General features: G+C 40.2%; 2 protein-coding genes and 1 long non-coding RNA gene across 5 annotated transcripts; 2 read left to right on the top strand and 1 right to left on the bottom strand.

Moving 5' to 3' along the window:
- Positions 1-190: 190 nt before the first annotated feature.
- On the bottom strand, positions 191-2,763 carry LOC148396586 (uncharacterized). The gene is made up of 2 exons (XR_015859060.1): positions 2,454-2,763; positions 191-997 (listed from the first exon to the last, which is right to left on the bottom strand). It is a non-coding gene; the product is annotated as an uncharacterized LOC148396586 (long non-coding RNA).
- Positions 1,996-5,527, top strand: nutf2 (nuclear transport factor 2). Of its 2 annotated transcripts, none has more exons than XM_088378796.1 (5): positions 1,996-2,164; positions 3,871-3,980; positions 4,058-4,129; positions 4,536-4,634; positions 4,820-5,527. In XM_088378796.1, exons 2-5 carry the CDS (start codon positions 3,882-3,884, stop codon positions 4,931-4,933), a joined length of 384 nt encoding a protein of 127 aa, XP_088234922.1. In that variant the 5' UTR covers positions 1,996-2,164; positions 3,871-3,881; the 3' UTR covers positions 4,934-5,527. The 2 variants fall into 2 exon arrangements, with proteins under 2 accessions (XP_088234922.1, XP_088234923.1); XM_088378797.1 differs by lacking the exon at positions 1,996-2,164 and adding an exon at positions 2,778-2,933.
- A 1,459-nt stretch (positions 5,528-6,986) lies between these two features.
- edc4 (enhancer of mRNA decapping 4) lies at positions 6,987-26,312 on the top strand. Of its 2 annotated transcripts, none has more exons than XM_088378781.1 (30): positions 6,987-7,190; positions 8,217-8,373; positions 8,520-8,631; positions 10,277-10,376; positions 11,360-11,546; positions 11,748-11,895; positions 12,634-12,738; positions 13,145-13,257; positions 13,376-13,459; positions 13,563-13,658; positions 13,923-14,022; positions 14,749-14,929; positions 15,082-15,148; positions 15,501-15,589; positions 15,979-16,160; positions 16,360-16,430; positions 16,828-16,954; positions 17,057-17,319; positions 17,749-17,973; positions 18,457-18,558; positions 18,650-18,793; positions 18,906-18,942; positions 19,478-19,625; positions 19,870-20,022; positions 20,343-20,458; positions 20,590-20,755; positions 21,587-21,773; positions 22,243-22,462; positions 23,130-23,293; positions 24,412-26,312. In XM_088378781.1, the coding sequence occupies exons 1-30, from the start codon at positions 7,103-7,105 to the stop codon at positions 24,593-24,595; spliced, it is 4,116 nt and encodes a 1,371-aa protein (XP_088234907.1). In that variant the 5' UTR covers positions 6,987-7,102; the 3' UTR covers positions 24,596-26,312. The 2 variants fall into 2 exon arrangements, with proteins under 2 accessions (XP_088234907.1, XP_088234908.1); XM_088378782.1 differs by having other exon boundaries at positions 16,894-16,954.
- The last annotated feature ends 113 nt before the right edge of the window (positions 26,313-26,425 follow it).

Raw genomic sequence — 26,425 nt, forward strand, 5'->3', positions numbered from 1 at the left:
TTTGCTGCCGCACCCCTCAGGGGTCCTTGACGAACCAAGGCAGCTGGAAAATGTAGTTTTCTTAATGAAATGGGCTCATGTGTTGATATAATAACGGATAAGAGTAAGTAAAAGGCAAATATGGCGAGTAAATCCCACTGAAAACATGCCATGGTTTTAAAGTGAATTAGTTGACTCGTGTGTTGTTGGATACTGGCGTAGTATGAAATCTTTAATGGGGGTTTATTGTTGTATAATAGTCACTTGATTTTCTTGATGACATTTTTAAGTTTGTGTTGTTTTGTGTGGTGTTCTGTGAGCGAGACAAAACGAGCGACTGGAAAAATGATCAGGCGTGCTGTGTCCTATTATATATGGGTGTTTTTGTTGTTGCTTTGGCAACCGGTGGCCATTGTGCACACTGCAGAACAATCCGGATCACTGGGAATGATCAAGAACTTCAAAAATCACCATTAAGTTTCTAATTTTTTTAGATTTGATATGACATCACGCAAATATATAAATCTCCCACATCTGATACCAACTGAAAAGCCAATGCAATTGACTGGGATATGGATTTAAAGTGCCATTGTGTTTTTAATATACAAAATGTTCTGATTAAAACCGAGGAGCTTTTTTCTGCTCTTAAGAACAATATCCGATACATGAAATTACTGTGCTATGACATCAGTCATGTATGCTTGTGTTGTGTCACTCATGTCCAGCTTAGTGAAGATGATGGCCCCGTGGAGGAGCTCTCAGGCTGAGTAGTCACAGTCATAAGGACGATTGGGTAGTAACTAGGTGGCCTTGCGGAATACCTCCTGAAGCTCGTAGTAGTAGGAGGACACATGAGACGTCGGGAGGCAGGCTGGCTGAATGACGGTGGACAGGGACAGCAATTCTATTAAAGCAATTCTGGTGGCAATTGTCGCTCACTCCTGCACTACATCAGTCTCAAAGTCTATATTGGAGTTGTGTTGACATAGCCATGGATGGACCAGGATTAGGGATTGGCCTGGGACACAAAAGATGGAACTGTATGAGCACTTGGTGATTTCCAGATTGCAGTATGGTTATAGGGGTTGTGACATGTGACCATGCCCAGGTAGCGCCCATCCATGGCGTGTATGGGTACGGGATCAGTCAGACGAAGGCTGCCCACCTTCATTCTTCAGACCAATTCCTCATCCATAATGTTCACCTCTGCTCCGGAATCAATGAGGACAGTCGGCATGAGCGTCATTAGTGAGCAACAGGCAGGCCGGAAGCAAGGTCTTTTGGCAGGTGGGAGGGGATACGATACCTGAGCTCACGCAGACTCGCTGACGCCGTGTGAACCCAGTCCTTTGACCGGCTATGTAGCCGCTTAATGCCCATGGCCCCCCACAGCACAGGCAAAGGTTCGAGTGAAGGCGGTGCTGGCATTCCTCTGGGGTCATGCCCAACCGCCATGCGACGAGGCCGCGGATCGGGTGGTCCATCCACAGTTTTGGGCTCGGAAAGGGGGGGTTGACCCGCTCAGTTCCGTTCTCTACACCTGGATTCGACAGTCAATTTGCGCAAGTCAATAGCCTCGCTGAGGATGGTCGGGAGTTCATTTCATCCTTCTAACAGTCCTCCAAGCTGTGATAGAACGTGTCTATTACAGCCTGGGTGTCCCACAAGCTTAGTCGGGCAATGGTCCGGAAGTCCAGAGCCAAGGCGCGGTTCCCCTGGCAAATCTTAAGGAGTTTGCGAGCTGCATCCCCGCTAGACAAGCCCACATAGAAGACTTTGACGATTTCGCGAGTGAAGGACTCAAACGAGAGTGCAAATGCCCGCTGTGCTGTACAATGACTTTGTTCAGGAATTGTAAATACCTGCAGGCTGTATGTAGGTGATCATTTACTCTAACAGGTTCAATGGAATTTAAATTGCCCACCCGTCTGTCCAAAATAAAGAATGAAAAGCCAAGGGACATAAGAGATGTTATGTGGCCCCGGATTAACATAATATTAGATATTATGTGTGGTTTTGCCGGGGTTTTACAATGACAACTAGCCTGGAACTGCGTAGAAAACTGTTTTCGTTTTAAATACTACAACGCCCACAATACACCGGGCCAAAAGACGGATTCCTTCTGGTGCGTACCGCGTACGTAAAAGTCGCACTGTCTCATCTGTACCCGGCCCGGGTTTACGAGGTGAGGATTGTTTATTTAAACCAAAAACTTTTGGTTCCATTCGAACTTAATCTTGTTCAACTGTAGATATAGGAGCCATTGTTTGATATTGCTGAATTGTGATAGTTTCCTAGTCGAGTTGGGCTTCCCTATGTCCGTTAGCTAGCCAGTGCTGTTTGCTCTTAACGGTGAAGACATCTACACTTTGGGACAGAGTATTTCTATGGATCAGTAAACCTACACAGTTAAATATCACACAAAGACACCACCATGCCAGGCGTCTACAGGGGTCGGAAGAGATGAAACTCACAATATGTTATTGCTTTAATAGCGCGTACCGCCATTGGCTAGGTGGCTCATCGGCTAAATCCGAGGACGCTATAGCTAACTTGTCCGTATGCAGGCATGTCTGCTATGAACGTTAAAAATAACCCAGCCATTCTTCACCCTCGCTTGCATATTAAGCGATGGGAGAAGACCTCGCGAAAGTGCGTTTTATTGAGTCCCCTGTTCAACTATGATGTCATCAAACGTCTTCGATAACAATATGCTGTGGTCGAAAGAGGTGAAGTGGAAGTACACAACTCGATGGCTGGATGTCCCGCGTGCTAACGAAACGCCCTGCTGTGTCACACTGACTCGTTTATCCTGCTCATACACACTTGGGCGTTGTAAAACATGTTTAAGCCCGTCTGTCTCACAATTTACACGCAGGAATAAAGAAAGAAAGAAAAACAAACATACGCAACATATGATTATAGCTCTTACAGAGTCAACTGCTTTATTCCAGGTAACTTTTGTTAATAAACAGTTAATTATGCGCTTGTTTTATTTTGAAGAACAACACAGCAGACCGTTAGTACTCATCTTTTCCATGCTAGATATAGTACCGTATGTTTTGTTTTCTGTAGCTAAGTAGATACGTATTTTTTTAATGTAGCTTTGACCCAAATGAATATATATACGTATTACAAGCTACCTCATTCAATCATTAATTTAATTGTATCAGTCGTATAAGATACTCTTAATGCATGTGTTTCTTTTTAGATTTTTGTCGTTATTTCATATTCAGTATCTTGACACTGTACAATAGATATGACTGTGTACTAATCTCAGTAAAATCAAAGTATTACAAACTTGCATACACCACTAATCAATGCCTCAAACAATAAATCAATTAAATTTTTGTAAAAACATTTACTTAACACACCCAGCAATGCACTAACACACTTTTATGTTAACATATTTGGAATGATTGAAATGATTATTTACCATTAGCTACACTTCAACTTCCAATAGTTTTTCTTATAGGGATGAGACACTGTCACAAAGTGTCAAGGTGTTGGTGCGTGTTGCTCTACATTTTTCATTATGAATAGAAATAAAAACAATCAGAAAAATGTTTCCCATGAGGAGACAGATTTTGTCTGTACGCAGTTGTTCATTGTCATCTATACATGATTGGACATACTAATCTGGTGATGAAATGTGACTGGCCATCGGGCTACAGTCATGTGTCTTACCTTTATAACATAAGTTATTGGTCATGTATCCAAATCTCTGTGGTACAGGCCAGGGAATTTTTCTGACTAGTGTACAAAGGATGGCTGAATGATGGGTGTCAGTTGAAATCTTACCGCAGCTGAAGTTGAACACAGCTCTTTGTGCAGGCCCTTGGCCATTTCACATGACGTCTTTGTGATCCTTTTTGTTTGTATCCCTTGCAGCGTTATTCAGGATGCAGGACCCGCCTTTGTGGGAGCAGATAGGCACTGGCTTTGTGCGACACTACTACCAGTTGTTTCAAAGTGACAGAGCAAAACTGGCTGATCTGTATGTAAGTGCAACTTTGGCTCACAGGGGTGTCAATCTCATTTTTTGTCACATCAACACATCTATCTGTCTGTCACACAGATTGCAGAGTCGTTACTAACCTGGGAAGGGGAAAAAATCTGCGGCAAGGATGCAATTACCAAGAAACTCCTTGTAAGTTTTTCTTCTCGAAATGTTTACATTGACGATGTCGCTTGCATGGCTGCTGGCGGTATGATTGCTCACACCGACCCAAGCTATAGCAGCATTGCTAAAATAATAGCCTTGGTTTTTGACACACTATTTTTGCCCTAATCATTTCCTAAAATTACCTACATCTACAGTTGAACAGATCGAGATCGGCCATTATTAATTCCAATACCGACAACTCATTGCAATTTGTGGACATAGCTAAATTAATAATGAGCCATTTGCAGTCAGCTCATGAATCTGCAAAAATTCCCATGTTGATCAGACTATCAAAGCAAAGGTACCTTACCTTAAATCTCAACTATATTATGTTTGAACTTTCCTCACGTTTGTGTTTGTGTGTGCTTGTCTGTGTGTGTATGTGAGACAGAATCTGGGCATCAAAAAAATAGGGCATACTATTACAGCACATGACCACCAGCCAACTACAGACAGCTGCGTCCTGAGTATGGTTGTAGGACAGCTCAAAGTAAGTAGAGCTACAAATGCCAAATTAAAGGTGTACTTGTGACGAAAATAGGTTTGGCACAAAAGAAATTGACTCTGGACATTTTTATTCTGATTTTGTTTGCAACTACTGTATATGAGTGAAATCACGTTTGCTGCAACGGACATGCTGGTGGCTATCTCAACAGTAGCTATTTTTGTTTGCAGGCTGACAACGATCAAATCATGGGTTTTCATCAGATTTTCCTCTTGAAGGAAATCAATAGTGCTTGGGTGTGCACCAACGAGATGTTCAGGCTGGCTCTTCACAACTTTGCCTGAATGATTTTTCGACTCTGGTGGGCATGGGCAAGTCGAAGTGGTGGAGGGGAGGGTTGGCCATGGAGAGATGGGACAAAGCTCATGCTTCCCTTCTGCCGTCTGCTTTTGTTTGTTTGACAAGCATGTGAACACCGGAATCTAAATTGTCGATCACTGACCCCAATCCATCTCAGACAGTACAAATGAAACTTTTTTTTCCTCCTCTGCTGACATCGGCCAACCCATCAGACCAAACACCATCCAAGAAACTCTGCTCCTCACCTCTAATTCATTCTCCTCAGTTTCCGTTTGACTTCTTTCATCTAGTTTTAGATCAAACTTGGCTCAGATCAGTTTAGCATCATGTCAGGTTTAGATGCCACTGGAGTCACTCTATTCTTTAGGATGGGTTACGTTTTTACAATTCATACAATGCTTTCTGTCAGGTTCTCATTGTCATGCCACCAAAGACTCATTTAAGACAATGTCCGAGTTTGCTGTGTTATTCTACATTTCTCCCCTCCATCCGTCTTGCTTTATTACACAGAAATGTTTGGCAATTTACATGGACAGAAGCCAAAATTCACAATAAACCCAGACATTTTTTTTTCATAATGGTGTGACTTGTCTTTGCATATCAGCCTCAAGGCTTAACAACAACTCTTTCAAATACAAGCAAAGTTTTGAATGCATATGGTTTGTAGATTGAATATGAATGGAGAGTTCAGCACTGTTGATACTTTTCTCTACGAGTGGCTAAAACCATTGCTGCACGCTTGTAGTTTGCAGAGGAGTACAAGGATTGTTCAAGCTGGATGTTCCTCACCAATATTGGCAAGCTCGTGTGGACAGATTAAACAAAAGTTGAGTTCTTTAAAAGGAGCGTGCGATGCTAAGCACACCACTCCCATCAAAACCTCAACCCAACTGTAAAGTATGACGGAGCAGCATCTTAGTTTGGGACAGCCTTAGCTCTGGGCGTAGACGCATTGGTATTGTCAAATTTACCAAGATGTTTTGCAAGCGAATTAAATTGAAAGCCACCTGTCTTCTTATTGAAGCGCATCAGAAAGTGGGCCACATTACACAACAGCGATACAGGACAGAAATAAACCAACTAAAACGCTACAACGAAAGAAAATACGCCTTCTAAAGTTGCGTTGTCTAACTTCCGATCTGAAGTCAGTTGAGATTCTGTGGCATGGCCTCAGGAGCGCAATTCACCCCAGATATCCTTAGAATATTGCTGAACAAAAGGTTTTGGTAAGTGGAATGGTGCAAAATTTCTCTTGTCTGTTGTGCAACTACACAGGAAATGTTTGATTTAACTGTTCATTAAATCAGAAATTCACATACTTTAGCCACTTGGGACTGTTTACATGTGTTCCATAAATATATGTAAACAATTGTGGTGTTTAAAAAATGTTGATTGTTGTGTCTTCCTGTAACTCCAGTTTTCGAGGGCCACTTATCCTGCATGGTAATTTTTATGTTTCTCTCCTCCGAAACACCTGAACCAAAGAATCAGTTCAACAGAAGATTTGCAGGAGCCTGATATATATCCTGATCATTTAAACAAGGTTTGTTCCCCACTCCATATCTAAAACAAGCAGGATAGTGGCCCTTGAGGTTTGACGCCTGTATTGCAGATACAAATCAAATCATATTATAAATGACAATGCAAGCGAAAGAAGTCGCCTGTGGGAATACTGTAACAATTTATCAAGTATTATCACTTCAAAATAAAATTATTTTGGCCCGTTTTAATGAAGGATGGTAAATTGGTAAATTTATTTTACAGTATGTCGAATTTTCCAACTATTTGTATTGCATAATAAGTGACGTTAGTTATATCAGTATTTGGCGCCTTCTACTGTCAATGTTCAGAAACTGAATTTGTTTTCCACCACTTTGCACAAAAAACACCCACCTAAAAACGAACCTTTCCATACGTAACTATTGCTATACCGACTTTGTGATGGGGTCACCAATGTTTTATTTTCTTAGTCCGAGTAGTACGTATAGGTAGGAACTAACCCTTACCAGCCATGCTCAGATACTAGCCGGAGCATTTATCCTGCGGACCGGAAGTTTTAGCCGTTGCTCCGGGTGAACGAAGTGAATATTGACGGCGTCACTTCAGACCAAAATTATTCCTCACCCCCGTTATTTCCCCCCAGTCCCTCAGCCATGGCGTTCAGCGCTAGTATCGACGTTGAAGGTGCGACACAGCATCTCCGGGATATCCTTAAGCTCGACCGTCCTGGGAACAATACTGGTGAGTTTGACCGTCAATGCAAAGTGGGGGCGCTCGTCTAGGCCGCAGAAGCTAATGCAACACTAGCCACACGCATTGATGCAGATTTTACTATGGCCACAGTCGCTTAGTATCCACCAATAACAAGTTAACTGTCGAATTAACAACATTTCAGATTAACACAATTCCTCATGCTTGTCAATTTTTGATTTAGGGTCGATTTCATGTCTGAATGTACTTCACAATACTCTACCAACTGCGCTGTAAGCGTTTGTGTTTCTGGCGTAAGATAAATCGAAAGGCGTCGGTCCTGCTTTTCTTTTGTCAAATTGCTTTGCAAGGAAATGTGACTATTTAACTTTGGATAATATATATTCTCATATGTCGATGGAGTGAATGTTTTGTGTGTGCTGCTGGACTCGTGTTAAAAGCTAGATTGGAGCGTATGAGGCTGTTTTTCCAACTTAAACGAAACTTATCAATTAGCAAGATACTAGAAATGTGTAGTTTAAGGTTGACATAAATCAAGCATAAAGATTGGTGAAGTGCATGAAGGATTTGTTTGTCTCAGTGCGTTTTGAATTGTTTGTGTGTGTGTGTCTGGGGGGGGGGGGGGGTTATCAAATATTCAAGATTTTATTGTGCCCATGGGACAATTTGTGGCACAGACAGACAACAATCCGAAAATACAATCGATTTACAATTGACCCCCCCAAAAGAATGCTTAAATAATGACAAAATAGCTCAAATGAATTAATAAAAAACAAAAAGTTACTCAAACCTGCAAATAATAAACATACGAACAGATTCAGTAAAATGAGTTAAACATTTAATATCCATTATATTTGAGGATATCTGAACCCTCTGAACTTTTCCTGAAACGTTAAGGTTGGAGACTATATAGTAACTCTTGGTACACCATACTGTTGCAATGTGGTCAACCATAAATTTTTGAGTTGGATTAATTGTCATTTTGTGGTAGTAGATATATGTTGATCATTTTTGTTATAATGAAAGCGCCTGAGAGAAATGTATTTCATTCCTTAGATACAGAAGCAAGTGATGGTCAAAGACGTTTGTCCTTTAATGGAGAACTCAACGGGCTATTGGGAACAGCAGGTCTTCTCGGAGGTGGTGATTTGACATCGGACTCGACCAGACCTATTTCCGCAGTCAACAGCATTGCTCAGGATATCCAGATAATGTCTGTTTATCAATTGTTTCTTTTGTCACTTGAACATTTTCATTTGCTTCCATTCCTAAATTTTTACCTCTAAAAATGTCAAAAAGTTTTTGTTGTCTTGAGTTTCGGATGAGGTAATTTTATTTCAATGGCTGCTCCAATTTCAGTCGCCTTTCTGGAGATGATCAGTCTACCTGCATCCCCATCATCTCGGACAGTGTGGAGATTGTGGCGAGTCAGGAATCGAGCATTAACAGCAAGGCTCGAGGTAGTAACATGGTAAGATTTTGGATATTCCCTTTTTTTTCTCTCTCTCTACCTGTTGTTATTTTTAGTGAGTGGTAGGATACAATGGATTTATAGATTGACACTTCTGCTGATTTTTTTTTCAAGTGCACATAGTACATAGGTCACTGTTATATTTGGAACATTTTCACATTTTTGTGTCTAACGATACTCAATATTGGGCTGCTGAATTAATCAAATTTTAATCATGATTACGATTTTGGCTCCAGACGATCTCATAATTCATATAATCATGGAAAAGCGATTATTTGGTGTTTCCATTCTGAGATGCCATGCACAACTCAACCGCTACGCCCCCTCATAGGATTTGGACAATCTTTCGTTAAACGAGGTCTCTAAATGATGAGTTGACTATCAAAATAGTAGTCAATAAATTTGATAGCGATTAATTGCTGCATCTGTAGAAGAGATGACTAAATGGGACTAAAAAAAATTAACCATTCTCTTCGTGTGTTACTCACCTAAAGACAAAGTTTATAAAGCTACAGTTGTTTACTTTCAAACTTAACTTGCAGTGAGCATGAGGGACGTCATGGATACTGGGCCATTATTTCTTCATAGCTCGGAATCTATTTGACCTGAGCGATTGCTGACTCGTTTGCTAAGGCGGGTCATAAATGGTAACAGCGAGCATAAAATGAAATTAGTGAATGTAGAAATCCCTGCACCACACGAACATTCCGCAGCTCTATATTCTTCAATCTGTAAGTCAAGTCAATCTTATTTATATAGCCCTTAATCACAAACGTGTCTCAAAGGGCTTCACATGGCCATAGTTGATAATTATTCTCTACATCCCTTGATCTGATCTCCCAGTAGGGCAAGGAAAAACTCTCAAAACTGTACAGAAGCTTTTCCCTTCATAACATTTTTCTTTCCGCGATTGAGTTGGCAAAGAATTGGCCTTAGTTCTGGCAGACCTCGTTTTCAGTTGATCTGACCTTTACAAATCCAGTCTTGTAATTCGTAATTGGGGGCGTGTCTGCGGGTGGACATTGCCTACCCCGACATAAGCCGTGTCCACCCAGAAGAATCATTTCCCCATCCAATGAAAACTGTCGAAAAAACAGTTGCATAAAATTTTGGGGGGAGCGTTCATAGCTTTCTGTCATTAGACATGGAAAAAACACACTAATTGGCCATTTTGATGTGTTGGCGTTCTTAGCGATGCTTCTGTACATCAGCAAACCACGACAACATGAGTTTTTACGTTTTGAAGGCTGCGCGTTTCTTTTAAATGACCAGATCACTGGGTCATTTAACGTTGGCAGTTGGCCAGCTTCAGGCTAATTCTAGCAGATTTGTTGCGAGTCACTGGAGTTGGCTTGTTGGTTATAAAATAATTTTACCGAAGGCTAACGTGATTAGTATTTTATTTATTTTTCATGAGGTAACGACTCCGGACCCCCCTACAGAAATTGGATGCTGTGATTTTATTCTCTCCCACTCCGTTCTCAAAATTAAACCATATCTTGTTTACGTAACCTATTTAGGAAAAGCAACATTTTAGTTTTGCCCACCCAAATAATCCAAGTGCCTACCCACAGATCACATACTAAGTAATAAGACCTTTCTGTATTGTAAATAATTTCAAATTGTGAATTTCTTTTTCTGTTAGGTGAAGATTCAGCCTGTTGCCAAGTACGACTGGGAGCACAAGTATCATTATGGCAGACTTATTGCTGTGTCAAATTCCTTCATGGCATATGCAATTAGAGGTAAGAGTCTGGGATTAAATTTAATATGAAATACTATATATTAACCAGTGAAGACAAACATGGGTATTGTGTTAGTTCTATCTAAGGGCTGGTGCGCACTGAGTGATGATTTGGAACTGGGCAGTGTGCAAAGTTCTGCCACAAGATTTCACTAATGGCCGGTCTTGGCCACTGGTTTTGCAGTGATTGTGATGACATCGCAAATCATAGCCAATCTAAATGCACAGAAGCTTTCATAGAGTAAAACAAAACAATTCTGATTTTGAAGCAAGCAAGACAGCCACCTGCTGTCAAGTAATGAAAATGCAGTGTATGCAGTCAATTTGTTTTGCAAGCATACTAACCGGTAACCATATTTATAATTTCATCTAGCTGTGGATGGAAAAAGTGACAGTTGTAAAAACATGTGAATGAGTGGTGCCCACCCTACCAGGTCCATTCAAGTGATTGGGAATCAGCCCCACCTTTCAAAATATCCACACTTTACTCTTTATTGTCGTGAGGGCTGTAGATATTGGAAAAACCTGATATTGTTGAATATAGCGATTATGATATTGCAATATTTAACATGTACCCAAAGAAATAACATTTTATCAAATGAAAGAATTACATATTTTAATTTGCCAAAATAAGCAATCTGTAAGCATTCTTAGCTACTTAGAATTCCCCAAGACAATGAGACAGCGTTTGCTATATACGTTTGTTTTTTGTTATTTGCATTTTTCAATATTGTTTTCCTCAGAATTGAGTGATTCCATACCCCCCTCTGTTAAAGCAACTGACTGCCATGTTTTTTTCTTGAATTTCTTGTTTCTCAAAGCCAGACAAGTGGCCGTTTGAAATGATTTACGCTTTTTCTCACGTCAGTAATTTGCTTTGTTTATGCTAAATTAAACTGATTGAACACGCATTTCCGCACTTGTGTGTTTTGCATTTCTTGTGTTTTCTGCACTCAATGTGTTTTCTATCATACCTTCCCTCAGGAGCCAACAACCAGGCTATGATACGCGTTTTGAGTGTGGGCTCTGCAGAGCGATGCTTACTGAAAGGCTTCACTGGTGCAGTCACTGATCTGGCTTTCGCCCACCTTGACTCGCCTCTGTTGGGTTGTGTAGATGAAGCTGGCAACCTGATGGTTTGGGAACTCACCTGCACCAGCAGTACAATACTGTATCCTGACTTGAAGTTCAGCTTCAGAAATGCTCTACCATTTTTGTTTCATCCAATTTATATACCTACTTACCATTATTTTTTGTAGAATCAGTCTTGTCATCCAAATACTTTTGAGCTGTAATTGTATCCTGTAATATCATGCAGACATGCACAAATAACGTTTGCTTCATCTTGCTTTCCTTAATCCATGGCCCGAAGAGATCAAATAGTTGTTCACATCCAAAGGCCACAGGACACTCCGCTGAACTTGCATCGGCGTCTCATCTGGTGTCCTTTCATTCCAGATGAAAATGATGACAACCAAGATGACACCAGCCAGACTTTGGCTCTTCTGCATGAAGATAGGGTATCTGTCTAATGTTAAAAAATGTAACGTGACCTGAAGCAAATACCAGTCTTCTGTTAGTATTGCATCTTGCACTAAAACTAGGCACAATGGAGTCAGCGTAAGGCAGGGGTCTCCAGACTTAGCTTTTGTGGGAGATAGTCTGGGTGTGTCTGGGTTTCATAAAGTATTTGTCAAAAAAGTACTCAAGCACAACTAATCCACTCTTCTAAATCTTTACTAAAAGTAGGTCAGAACCCTAAACAGTTTTTCTGAAGATGAACATTTCTGTGCTACTTTGCATACTACTCGGCATGTTTAGCTGAGTGGCTAAGGGTGCGAATCTCTAAGTGTTTAGCGATTCTATTCCAATTTTCAGGGTCTTGATTCGATTCAGAGACGATTTTCGATTCAGAAACAATTTTCGATTCAGAAATTTTTGTTGCAAAACCTGCAACTTCATATGCCAGTCATTAGTAATAATGAAGTGTGCTGTAAATATCACAAAAGACTCGGTAGAGCTTGAGGTCACACATAGGTGCTTCGAGTGGCTTTTTTTCCAGAGCATCTCCCACTTTATTATTTTATTTGTCGTAACGTTTTGAAACTGCTTTATCGCTGAAAAAGCTGCGCGAGGGTATAACGTACCTTGAGTCTAGCGTATTAATCATAAACTTAAAGCCCTCTCCTTTGACTGAGCTGTTTAGCAGGCGATAGAGTGTGTGCATTTAACATATCTTGTATTATTTGCTCTTCCAGGCTGAAGTGTGGGACCTTGAAATCTTGAGGGCCAACAATGCAAGTTGGCCTGTTAATATCACAGATTTGAAAGAAGGCCTCATCACAGTGGATGGATATAACCAGGTAGGACTTGATACATACTTGACGATATAGAAAAACAACTTTTAAAGGGAGAGTCAAGTCAAAAACCTTTCTTCACAGTAATCTTCTACATGCCCCCACTAGTCGAACTAAGCTATGTTGACAAATCAGTTTTCAACGCATCCTTGGCTTACGGGGGAACCCACTTGCTGCATATTGTGCAGAGAAGCTTCATTTGCGCGTGGGAATCACCTGTCACCGCAAATCCATATTCTGTGAAATGTACCTTTTTTCTTGTGTTAAATCCTCACTGGGCCTTTCCACCATTGCAAAGAAACTTTCCAAATAAATCTGTTTATTTGACTCATTTTGCTAGGTTGTAGATTTAATATAATTGTAATTTAATTTAATATAATCGAATATTGTGGTTATTTTACTGTCCAACCAGCGTGTCAGTGAAGGCGCCCTATCTCCAGATGGAACAGTGTTAGCCACAGCCAGTCATGATGGATACATAAAGTTCTGGCAGATATATATAGAAGGGGGCCAGGACAAGCCAAGGTATGCCAGAACAATGAACCTTTAATTTTGAAAGTTGATGTCCTCCCTGGTACTTTTATTCCAGAGTCGGAGAATGTCCTCCTTGTCTTTTTTTATTTTCAATTCTTTTCCTAATTAGATGTCTACATGAATTGCGTCCTCATGGTGGACGTCCCCTTTCCTGTTTACTCTTCTGTGACAACCACAAAAGGCAGGACCCTGAGTAAGTCGAGAAGTCCAGATTGCGATGAGCAAATTGCATGATAGCCACACATATGAATCTATTGCTGTTTAATTTACAGTCACTCCTTCGTTTCTCTATATAGTGTTCCATTCTGGAGGTTTCTTATAACTGGAGCGGATCAGAACCAAGAATTAAAGATGTGGTGCACTGTTTCATGGACGTGTTTGCAGACTATCAGGTTTTTACTTCAGTCGTTCAGTTGCACTCCAGGTGTTATCTCAGTAACTACCCCTCTGGCACATGGGGGGTCCAATTGCATTTCATGTGCGGCCAGTGCCCCCACAAAGCCCCCTGTAGCTCTGCCACTGTCTGAATCCCTGCTCTTATACAATCTGGGGAAAAACAAACACATTCACTAAAATCATTAATTAAATGTTTGCCCTTTTGTTGTAAGAGCACCCCAACTTTGTTGGAGCCTTTAATCATTAGTCCTCTTTTGTAGATTCTCTCCAGATCCACTGAACATGACAATTCTGCCTAGTCTTAAGGCAAGTTTGGACCTGTCTGCTGAGTATCTTGTCCTTTCTGACGTACAGAGGAAGGTCAGTGCAATATTGTCAGTATGTTTATATAATGCTCACTTTGTATGGAAATATTTGGGCCCCTCACAAAACAATTACGATTATGATTCAGGGGCTTGTGTTCGATTATACAACGATTATTGATACAACTTTAATTCATGTACTGTATTGTTTGGTGTGATTTAAAGAAAACAAATTCCCCCATTTACGTAACATTCTTGTAATTATTATTCCAATTCAGGTGTTAAGACATTGATAAATACTTGGCTGTGATTTATATTCTGGAATGCAAAAGTCCTGACGTGAATGATTGCAAGATGTGTTAGATGTGCTAACTTGTAAACTGTTAGCACAATAAGATGCAAACAATCATCATAGTCGTCATGACTGTTTAGGACAAAATGAGTTTCTAACTAGTGACATGCTGGCAGAGTAAATAGGAGACATGAAAACAATATTACCATAGGCACTTTCTGAAGCAAGCCAATATTTTTTGAAAGATTAGTCATTGTCAAAAGATGTTTTTAAGTTGTGGATTTATTCATTGCACTGTGGGTAATTTTGCTGTGGTTTCTGGTGGGTAAACAAATGCGTACAATGTCCGATTAAGGAGCAAAAACACACTTGACTTGACTTGGAGTGTTTTTGTTTTCATCGGTTGTAAAAAAATTAAGCTCTTTATTTGACCACCAACATTATTGCCTACTTCTACTCTTTAAATATAAACTTGGTGTGGCTCCTTGGCAGGTTCTTTATGTGATGGAACTGAGACAAGATCTGGGAAAAGGCAAGGCATCTTTCACTGCCGTGTCTGAGTTTCTGCTGACCCATCCTGTGCTTAGCTTTGGAGTTCAAGATGTTGCCCAAAGCCGTTTGCGACACACTGAAGTTCTTCCTGCAGAGGAGGAGAGTGAGAGCACAACAACAGGTGAGTCCATGAAGGCTTTTATATTGGTGGTGGGTTGGGGGCAAACTGGAGGCCCCTTTTTCATCTGGCGCAATTTAATAATCATTCATTTTTACACAACGCAATGGTCATGATTGATTGATATTTTCCCATCTGTATGTGATTTCTTTCAGAGGGCACTCAAGGGCCCACAGAGTCCAAATCTGGCATCCAGATTAAACTGTTCTGTGTTCATACCAAGTGAGTTCTTGTGCACTGATCAAATCAGTATTTTGTTCAACAAAGTACCAGTTCAAAGTTTGTATACAGCATTCAATAGCGCAAGTTTTTATAAAGTGTTAGTCAGTGCCTTACTCAAGGGTTCATATGTGGGCATAGGGAACATACATAGGGTGCTCCTTGGATGGTGGCTTGGTCTGTAAAGGGTTTTTTGGGGGCTTCATTCCTTCTACGCCATTAGATTTTATCGGAAGTACTTTGTTTTCCTGTTGTACAGTTGAATATTAAAAGCTAAAGGTTACTCTTAAGTAGATAAGCTAAAACTGCATGTCTGTTTCCATTTATCATTTACTTGAATATCTTGTGGTTTTAGGAGTTTACAGGATGTCCAGATCTGGTTCCAGCCTAATGTGGGTTCCAACGCTACTAGTCTGCCCCTTTCTAATCCTCCAGATGGTTTTGGTGGGTTACATGTTATTCTGTTTGTTTGCACAATTACAACAGGTCTCTCAAAATGGTTACCGCTTCCTTTAATGTTGACCCTGAAATATCAGAGCAAGTTTTCAATATAAAAATTATATATATTGGCCACATTGTATAATTGCCTAAGTCATTTCAATATTTTTTGGAATACAAGAAAAATAAACAATTTTTATAGCACAAATATTTATTGATATTGTAACGGAAGGAAAAAGACCCAATAAAAATACCGGGTGGGTGTTATAACAAAACGATTTTTTTGTTTTCCAAAAATATTCAAATATCACTTAGGCAATTATGTTAAGTGGCCGACCATGTGAATGAAGGTGATTTCAGTTTTTTTCTGATGAATTATTTCATGTTCCCAATAGGGTTTTCAACCCATCTGACAGACCAGAATTCTGACAAGGACTCAGGGAGTGGATCCCAGACAGACCTAAGGAACATCTCATCACTTCCTGCACCTACTGACTTCCTGTCAAACACAACCAATGGCAATGAGCAAATGCCAAAATTGATGACTCCTGATGCCTTCATGACACTAAACACTTCGGTATGAAATTTTAAAATCTGAAACGCTTCATGCATTTGTAGCATAAAATTGGCAAATACAATGTGAGGTATTGAACAACATATGCACTTTTGCATGAAAATCAGCTGAGCACAATCATGACGATCACGATCGGTGGCTGATCAATCAGAGCACAACTGTGTTCTCTTGCAAACTGAAATTTGCAGTTCTTTCTCTTCAGGTGCCTACATCTCCTGGCAGTAGTGCCAGCAGTCTGACAATTGTGACAGCAATCAGCGACTCAACCAATAGGTATGTTTTTTTTTTTGCATAATGGAAATCATGATAAATGCTGATGGGATTTAATTTGGGTTTGTCTGTAAGGCATTTGCCATTGGCTGAAGCATGCAATCACATACTATTTAGAGAGGTTGGAGAGTCATTAAATATAGTTATTGTGTTCCAAAATAACCACTTGATGAAATGTCAATATATTGTTGAGTTGAAATGTAACAAGACAAAGGTGGCCTATCATTGGACCGTAATACCAGCATCATTAGTCAAACTTTCGCCATCTTCTCAAAGTCAACAACTTCTTTCCCCAACTTGTGTTTGTCGTGTGTTAAGCATTTTCAACATCCTTCCAATGTAATATGTATAAATACAATATAACACATGAGAAAAAAATGGTATGTTTTTATTTTGACAGAACTTCTGATGACATTAGTCAGAGCCCCAACCGTGCAGATAACAGTTTGTCACTTCCGGTTTCTAGTAGCAGTCCAAGACCTGCTTCTACTGCTTCAACTGTCCTGCGTGGACTGGAAGGCATTCAGGTATGACCTGACACAACATCTGCCAGCTACTCTTCAACCTTAAGACTTTGTCAAATATTACCAATGTTCTTTCTTGTTTTTTCTCTCCATGTCTCTTTGCAGACACTGGCATCCCCTAGCGCTCCAATTGCGCTTGACAGCCCTCAGGTTCTTGATTCTCCACTCATGGCACCCCTTGCCTCCCCAACAAGGGCCCGCTCCCCTGATGTTATCTCCTCAGCGTCTACAGTCATGTCCCAGGACATTCCAGAGATTGCATCCCAGACCCTGCAGCTCCAGCGTGGTCTTGTGTCCACTCTGGATTCTTTACCTCGGTCTGCTCTTCAAACTGATAGTATGGCCTCTGCTGCTTCTGCCCTTCACAGGTACCACAGTGAAGTCAAATGTATGAAGTTCTTAAAAAGAATGCATATTTTTCAGATTAGCACTGGTCTAAAGAGTTTAGTTACGACATTGATACATATCTAGTCCATTATTGCAATCTTTTCCTTAATTATCAGTGCAACAACTGAGTTAACTCCCTGGTCCAGGATAATTGCGACCCATTCAGCCAGGGACTAAAAATGACTCAAAGTGCGTACGCTAGTGCTGTAGGTTGTGTGCCAGAGCATCTGCATGATAATATAATTGAATATTACCATTGTTCATGAAGGATAGATTTGACGTATGCAGCCATTAATTAAACTGTAAATAATTGCGAGAAATTGTTGCCCCACTCTAGTTCTCGTTGGCTAATTGTGCTCATGATCCTTTTACATTACTGAGACATGCACTCTTTCTTTATTTTTTTCCAGCCTATTGCCCCTTGAGCTTGGATGTGTAGATGGGCCTGTTGGAGGGTCTCTAGAGTTGGAGCCCAGACTTAGCCAAACACCATCTCTCCTAGAGACCGCTTTATCTCAGGATAATCCTGGGTTAGCAGGAGGGTCTACAGAGAACAGCATCAGCCACACCTCTTGGCCAGCTGCTCCAGACATCACCAGGGAAACAAGGAATAGAGAAAATAGTCTGGGAGACTGGTAATAATCTTTAAAATACCATTCATCTGTAGGCATGGGCCAATATTAAATTCGGACTGCATTTCTTTCCACATTGAACATAATCAATTTTATTTACAATCGGTATATTAAGATGATTACTAACAAATATAGAAATCCAAATACAAGATTTTTTCACGTTTATTCATAGTTCAGCCTTGTTGGTGAACTGTGCACTGTACTGTAAATACATTTTGTTTTGGATATTTAAATGATTTGAATCTTCATAACTTCCACCATTGATAGACTTCATGCTTTATTGCACTGTGATAACAGTATAGGAATATGTGGAAATTCGGTTTGGTACTTAAAGCCTTTTTGTGACAAGTTGCATTGGAGTTCCCATATCAAATCCAAATAATATATGGCATGAAACAGCATGACTAAGGTGCCTGTTAGTACTATGTACCTTTGTCTAGTGGCTGTTTATCTCAATACTTCTGTGGATTTACACCTCTGCCACAGCTCAAGGGATGATTCAAACGACAGACTCCTGAGTTCACCCTATGCATGTCGGTCCTATTGCCTCTCACAGAACGACAGTCAGGATCCTGGTGCTGAGCAGAGGTAACACACACACACACGTGCTCTGTTAATTCAGGTACACAAGGGCATTTGGCTTTTTTTTAACACACACTGTCTCACTGTTTGGCTTTAGTGACCATGAGGATGAAGTTGGTGGTTCAGCATCATCTTCTGCAAATTGTGCCACACGTTCCTCTCACAGAATACCTGTTAAAGACTGGAAAACCTCACCCAGAAGCTCACCAAAGCTGAAGAAAAAGACCAAAAAAGATGACAGGTGTGTGTCGATGTTTCATGTCAATGTAGAACTCAAGGAATGGTAATTGAATTGGCACACTTCATGAACCTGTGTTCGTTCTTTTAATTTTGTTTTTCTTTTTTTCCAATAGTGACTCACCTCAGTTGAGACAATTGGACTCTAGTCAGGTAAAGTACTCACAAAAAGCAAAAGTGTTCAAGAAAAGTCATCCAGAGTCAGAAATTACAACAGATGGTTCATGAAGCAAATTTCATGCTTTATTTGACTAAGAAACTGCTACATCTGTTGATTAATCAGATAGCAATGATATCATGCACCTCCTTAGCCCATTCTCTGGAACCACGTTGCAAGAGTTTCTGAGAGACAATTCCATTGTCACTGCACAGCCCGGAAAAAGTGTAACGAAAAACCACTCCGCAAAACCAGGCTATTTCGTGGTCGAACCGCTGCAATGGTAAAGGGGCTATAGATTTGCGCTCATCACACATCTGTCAAACGGATGTTCTGAATAAATGTGGTGGAATAATTAAACACCAGATTGGAATAGATCATGTAAACGGTTAACTATGTGCCCTGTTTTTTTTTAGTTTAACAAAGTCAGAGCAAAATACCTTGGTATCCTCTTTAAACATTCTTCATCACAATTTAGTCTTTAAGTAGTGTGTTTCCTCATCTCATTCGTTTTGTTCATGGCCTCCGCAGATGAATACAGATGTGCAGCAAGAGTTAGTAATGTTGCTCCGAGGACAACAAAGAGAGTTAACTGAACTACGTGGACAAATTGAAGCCATGCAGAGCTCCATCATAGCCCGAGTAGAACGTGCGCTGACCAGCCATCAGGAACAAGAACGTATCCTTCAGATCTAGTGAGATTGGAGCCAGTTGTCAGTTCTTGTCATGTAATAATTCTGAGTAACCCCACATTTGAACCAGTCACTGGTTTGACACAACAAATGCAGTTTGCACTGTGGCGCCCCCCACACGTAACAATAAAAAAATACAGCCCTGGGCAGCCCGCCTATGTTGCCTGTGCGAAAAACCACTACTGTATACAACATTATTTTCTTGTGAACTTTAACTTTCAATGACTTCAGAGTGCAGACTAGAGCGGGTTCTAGCAGAGACTCGGACTCAGCAACACCATCAGGAACAACTCAGCCAGCAGCTGAGCCACACCCTTTGCAATTCCCTAACAACCAGAATGGACAAAGTGCTTCGAGAGGAGATGAAGAAAACTGTTCCTCCAAGTAAAGAAAAACACAAAAAGTTGATGATCACCAATGTACACTTGACAAATGAGCTTGTCTGTAAACATAGAAGTTGGTTCTTATTTTTTTTTTCTGTCTGAATCTCATTCCAAGTATTTTCTTCTAGCACGGACAATTATCTCTTATTGGTATTGGTCTTTATTTTTTTCTCTCCCAAATTTAACTCCACAAGCCACATTCAAATCATAACCCTAACTCAATGCAAGTTTCACATAACCACTATTCAAGTTGTGCTTGGTAGGGAAACCTTGCCAACATAATAAGGTGATTGAAGGCCAATGTTTTTCTGATCTTTTTAGCAATTTCAAAGAGCCTGGAGCCAGTGACATCTCATCTAAGCAACACCATTTCTTCTAAACTGACCTCGGTAGAGGTTACCCTGAAGGACAATGTTATCAAGGTGGTCAAATCCAAGGTAGGTGTCTGACCTTCATTACCACTCCTAAAATGACTTGTTTGTATCTACATGGTCTAAGATCTTTATTGCCATGTAGATTCTCTTCGTATTTAGGTCTTTGCTCACACTAGCTATTTCTTTGTCCCTAGAACACAACAGATGCAATTGGCCGAGCTGCAGCAGAGGCAATGCAGGGTCCTATCCAGGCTGCCTACAAAGATGCCTTCCAGAGCATTGTGCTGCCTGTTTTTGAGAGAGGCTGCCAGACCATGTTTCAGCAAATCAATGAAAGTTTCAAGCAAGGAACACATGAATGTAAGTCCATTAGCGATTACTAGACCTACATTCGTGTATGTGTGTGTACGCGTATGTGTATTCATATATATATGTATGTACATATGCATGTGTATATATGTGTTTGTAAATATGTATGTTTATGTGATAGAACCTATTTTTCTTTTGCATATTACTATAAATATTATACACTAAATAAAAAATAATGGCCATGAATTCCAATTGTACAGTATAAAGATGCAAAATATGAAATCATGTTTCAAATATTAGGGGCCCAAAGCAATTTTGACCGGGCCACCGCTCAAAAAGGCTTCATGTCGGATGCTGATATCTATCCAAAATAATTATTTGGAAAAGGCTCAGACAGTTTTTCCTGATCATTTTACCAGCTCACTGCAGTTTTGAGATGATGTCCAGTAGTTCTGAGGTTGTGCTTTTCACACCAGCAACTTCATTAAAACTTCAGCTAAGTTGCAATTCTCTCTGCTGAGGGAGAGGTTCAGCTCCTTGGCCATAAATGGGGAGTTTTAAAATTTAATAGATAACCCTTAACAAAATTGAGGTTTTACAATCTAGCCCGTAAACTTGACAATAACTGTGTGCGAAACTGTAACATCATTGCTACTCTATTTGAGCCAAGGACTGTTTTGTTGGCACGGATTTTATTTTTTATTTATTGGGTGGTTATTTATGTTCCTGTTCAATTAAGAAACATCTTTATTTGTCCCTTCAGGTGAAATGCTGTTTTACGCATATCATATCGTGGTTCAGACTCACACAAAGCCGAGAAACAGCTCTTTTCTTATTTGCTTGTGTGAGGATGAGATTGGAGTTATTGGTTTTTCTCTGTAGACTTACAGCAGCTCGAGGTCCATGCAAAGAACAAAAAGCAGAGAGAGCAGGAAACACGAGACCCCACGATTGACCAACTGCAACATATGATAGACACCTTCCAAAGTTCCACTGATCAACTGGCCAATAGCGTGACAGCTAACATCCGGGCTGAGATCCAACATCAGATCCAGATGATGGTGGGAAAGTAAGTGTCCAAGTCATCAATCACCAGTATGTGTGAGTTTATTTGTTTGGAAAGCTGAGATACTACATCTTGGAAAGTGCTGGCTCAATACCCTCATCTTTATAAATCTCACTTATTGAACATGTTGATCTTATAATTGTGTTGCCCGTGCAAACCGTCAATCTGCTCAACGTTATGCATCATCTGTGCCATCTGTTTCTTTGACATTCATGTCATAATTACAGTTAGAACACAGTTGTCTGTTTCTTACATTGATTTCTGTGTTAATTTTAGTATTTTGTTTAAGACAATTAATGTCTGTTTTATTCCAACCCAGACACAATGACCACTAATAAAACAAAGTACTTAGACTCTAGGGAATGAGATTTGTAGCATTCAATTTCCAAATAAACCAAATTATCTGATGTCCAGCTACAAAGTGTATGCTGCATTATGCATCCCACCCCTCAACTCTTCTTTTCTTGTTCAGTTTGCAGGAGTCAATTCTTAGTCATGTACAGCGCATTATCAAAGGGGAGGTGAGCCTGGCAATGAAGGAGCAGCAGGCAGTGGTCACCTCCAGCATCGTGCAAGCAATGAGGTCTGCAGCAGGGACCCCCGTCCCTACTGCACATCTAGACTACCAGACGCAGCAAGCTAACATCCTACAGCTTCTTCAGCAGGGACAACTCAACCAGGCTTTCCAGCAGGTAACGCACAACATATTCACATTGACATCCACAGCAGCAAAATGTCATCATTGTGATTTTCTTAACTCTTATACACAAGAACCAAGTTTGTATTTTCATTTGTGAGCTTTTATCCTTTTTTATTTCAGCGAACAACAGGACAATTAATGTAATGCAATTTTTGCTTTCCTGCGGGAAAATTGCAACATTAAAACCAACCTGTACAGTATTTACAGTTGAAGGAAAAAGTATGTGAACTAATTTCTGCATAAAATAACAGGAGCTAATCTTTTGAGGAACTAGAATACATTTTCTTCAAGTAGTAACACCCAAACATTATTTTCATGTTTTTATTTTAGAAATTGTTTCAGATCATTGTGTAGGTATGATGTGCCAATTGCAGTTGAGGTTATTTGCTGCCAATTTTTGTCCACTGTGAGGTTTACATATAGGCCAATATAAATGTGGAAATTCATTTGTTTTTTGTGCTATAAGCTTAAAAAAATGTTCATCCCTTGCTGTAACTTAAATGATATAATCAAATTTTATGACCAATTTATGCAGAAATGTCATTCTTATGCATTCCCTTCTCCGGGGCCATTTGTGTATTGCATGAACAAGACTGGGATGAAAGATTTTCTGAAATTGTTTTCATCTGAACACTATATCATTCTTACTCCCTGTTTAGGCTCTGTCAGCAACAGACCTGAACTTGGTCTTGTACGTGTGCGAGACCATCGACTCCCAGCAGGTGTTTGGACAACAGCCGTGCCCTCTTAGCCAGCCTGTGCTGCTGTCACTCATACAGCAGCTCTCATCCAACCTCAACACTCGTTCAGAGCTCAAAATCAGGTATGACTCAGAGCCATTCTTTACCAAAATTCACTAATTGAACACTCGTTCAATTCAAAGTGGGAGAAAAAGGGAAAAATACAAATGTCATCGACATCCCAAATCAAACTGAGCTAAATAGAGCACACTAAGCTTGCGGCGATGGTTCGCTCTGTGACAATCTAGAATATAGAAATAATTAGTGAATAACAAATATTTTGCTGTTTTAACTTTGGATTGGACTGATCAGTATTGCTCTTGAGTCTTTTCCTTCGTTGTCTTGTACAGGTTGTCTGAATGTACTCCCCCCCTCCTTCAGATACTTAATGTCTCTTCAGAGAGTGTCTTTATGTCCCCTTCTGCTCTCAGTGTGTGCATCCTTTCTCATGTTCTAGCAGTCAAATGATTCCCTTAGTAAAGCAATGTCTTTTTACAGCCTGGTGTAGAGTTGAGACACCTCTCTGGTTTGCAGCTGGGCTATGGCCCCGTAGAGAAAGAGGGTGTGGTTCATTATGAACTTTTATTAGCTCAGTCAAGTACAAATTTGTCCTGTTGAGCTTAGCAACGAGATCATTGCTGAAAGTCTCCAGAGAAATTGAATAGTGGACATCCATATCCTGTAGTTGCTTAAAGTTTTGAAAATTTGCAATAACCTAACAATTTGATTAAATACCCAGAAAGGAGGAGAGTCTGTAAAATGGGGGTTGAGTACCTACAGTTGTTGTGGACGGGGTTGACCTTCTGTGTTGGCCTGAATATGGGGCCAGCTGGCACTATAGATCAGGAAAGCGTAGGGTGCGCCTATATAGATGAATGCTCACTTAAACTGCTGAGACAGTAAAGCTGGTGGACACTCAGGTCACCAGATGTCTGACTGAAACAATGAATTGCAAAGAGAGATGCAGTATTGCAGGAGGAGAGGGTGCAGCTGGAGATGATGAGTCCATCCCACACCAAATACATTAACACAAGTGAGCTGGTAGCCAGCAAGGCCGTAGAGGACAGTGTTTGACTTTGAATCTTAAGTGACTCGACCAATAAGAAAAACCTTGTCCCTCTTTTGTGTTTTACTTGTAAATGTCTTTCTGTGCCAGAATATATCTTTTGTCAGTGACTGTCATTCTAATTCCCCTGTGCAGCTACTTGGAGGACGCATTGATGAACCTGGACCACGGTGATCCTCGAACACGAGATCACATGGCCTCCGTGCTGACCCAAGTCAGACCAAAGCTCTTCGCATTCATCCAGCAGGACCCCCACAACCCTCTTACCAAGAGAGCGCGACGCCTCATGATGATGCTCCAAGGACTTGTCAACCACTAGTTTATTTCAAATCTCATTTTGAAGATTTTCTTTTTTTTTAAACAAATGATGTCGAGTCAGTTTTTGGATGAGTATAGAGAACTTGATTCTTTGTAATATTCAAGGACAACTTCAGTCCACTAACTTTTTATTTTCTTGCTGAGAAGGCAGTTGATAGTGTTACCGCTGCGCCTGGGAGATAGAGGCTGACAACAGTGGAGCGTAGAAGTAACACAGAGGTACTACTAGTCGCTGGGACTGATGACTTTTGAGTTTAGGAAGGTTACTACCACTATTTGTCTTCCCATTCCTTCAACCCTCGTCGAAGCCATGTATCAAATGTAAGAACAAATCCCCCCCATCCAGTGCAAATCAATAGGCTCGTTTGAATGATTGTGAAGGATCACTTTCTAAAAAGATTTATTTTTTTAGTTTTCCAGATCTTCTCCCAGGTTGCCATTGAAGACAGTGAGTGTTTTGTAACTCCTTCATGCAAGCGTGCATAAGACCTAAAGAATGTTCATCTCTGTGGCCTGATGTCGCCAAACCGTTGAGTTTTTTCACTTTTAGGTTCCTCAAGCCAAACAGTCTGGAATAGTTCAGGAGTTGACATCTTTAGTGTTTATTATTATTATTATTATTGTTTTTTTTTGTTTTTTTTTTACTTAGCTCATGACAAACAATTTGACATTTTGCCCGGTGTAGACTCAACTGAGCCAGGTTGCTTCCTTGAAGATTTTACTTTAATCTTTTGTAACAATATTGAAAAACATAAAATGCTTTATTATAGCTGGCCTTTTCCAACAAACCATTCCACTAAGGCTTCCTATAGGAAGAAAGAACCCCCCCCCCCCCACATTTGCTTAAAAATCATCCTTCACAATCTGAAATGTGTGCAGCTTTAATGCTGGCTCCCGTCCAGAGAAACTGTAAAGTGGTCTCATTCTACAGTCCCATTTGTTTTGTTTCTGTATTCAATAGTGTACACATGTCCAAAAATATGAAACAAGTGTTTTGACATATGTTACTGACATTCACCTTTTATCAGAGTATATCTGTTTGAAAACTGGATGTGTAGTTACTTCTTGTGGGCTTTGGGAGGCAGCACCTAATTGAAGCGCATTCCCTATTCGTTGCCCATTGAGTCTGTTTTGGAACTACAAGCACTGTTAGCTCGTGTTCCTCTGACCGTTTTTCTGCACAGATTTACAAACAAAATTGCTGGCTGGCCACTGTTTTGCTGACTGTCAAAGTCCTGTTTTTTTGACATTTCTGCTCAGAATTTAAATTGGGAGTTGCCTAAAAAGTGCCTTACTGTATTTTAACTTGTTTTACATGGTTCTTTAATCCTGTTTAGGCCTTCAGGAAGCTCTAGAGATGAAGCATTGCCCCCTTAAGTCTTGTCTCAGCAGTTATGTCATTAGCCAGGCAGTTTGTGGTGGCATATAAAGTCCGACTCAAACAGCACATCAGAAATGAACCTGTACTTTCAACATTTAAAATCCATGTTGTCACTTATTTTGGATGCTTGGAAGACAGAAGTTTTTTTTGACTACTATCATCTTGATCTCTTCAGTTACACATCTCAAGAGAAAATAGTTTGACTCCTTCGCCCTGATTGGGAACACAAGTGAAGATTGTGTGTTGTATTCTTTCAATTGTTCCATTTGCTGTTTGGATATTTTACAGTTTATTTTACTTTAAACGTTTGGAATTTAAAAAAAAACTGTTGAATTGATATATTGTGGTGTGTTACGTTGGTTCAACTTCTCTTGAAGCTGCCTTTGAAGTCGGGAATACTTAGTGGAGCATTTCACACAAAGCTCAGAGAGAGCTACTAAAGATGAATTT

Source organism: Syngnathus floridae, chromosome 6 (assembly GCF_059516105.1).
Source record: "Syngnathus floridae isolate MCC-2025c chromosome 6, RoL_Sflo_1.0, whole genome shotgun sequence".
Taxonomy (NCBI): Eukaryota; Metazoa; Chordata; class Actinopteri; order Syngnathiformes; family Syngnathidae; genus Syngnathus; species Syngnathus floridae.

Bases quoted from the DNA above. Each gene is read 5' to 3' on its own strand.
- nutf2 (XM_088378796.1), top strand. From the start codon at position 3,882: ATGCAGGACCCGCCTTTGTGGGAGCAGATAGGCACTGGCTTTGTGCGA. The intron at 3,981-4,057 runs GTAAGTGCAACT...TCTGTCACACAG, and splicing joins CAAAACTGGCTGATCTGTAT to ATTGCAGAGTCGTTACTAAC. The intron at 4,635-4,819 runs GTAAGTAGAGCT...TTTTGTTTGCAG, and splicing joins TGGTTGTAGGACAGCTCAAA to GCTGACAACGATCAAATCAT.
- edc4 (XM_088378781.1), top strand. From the start codon at position 7,103: ATGGCGTTCAGCGCTAGTATCGACGTTGAAGGTGCGACACAGCATCTC. The intron at 10,377-11,359 runs GTAAGAGTCTGG...ACCTTCCCTCAG, and splicing joins CATGGCATATGCAATTAGAG to GAGCCAACAACCAGGCTATG. The intron at 18,559-18,649 runs GTAACACACACA...GTTTGGCTTTAG, and splicing joins GATCCTGGTGCTGAGCAGAG to TGACCATGAGGATGAAGTTG.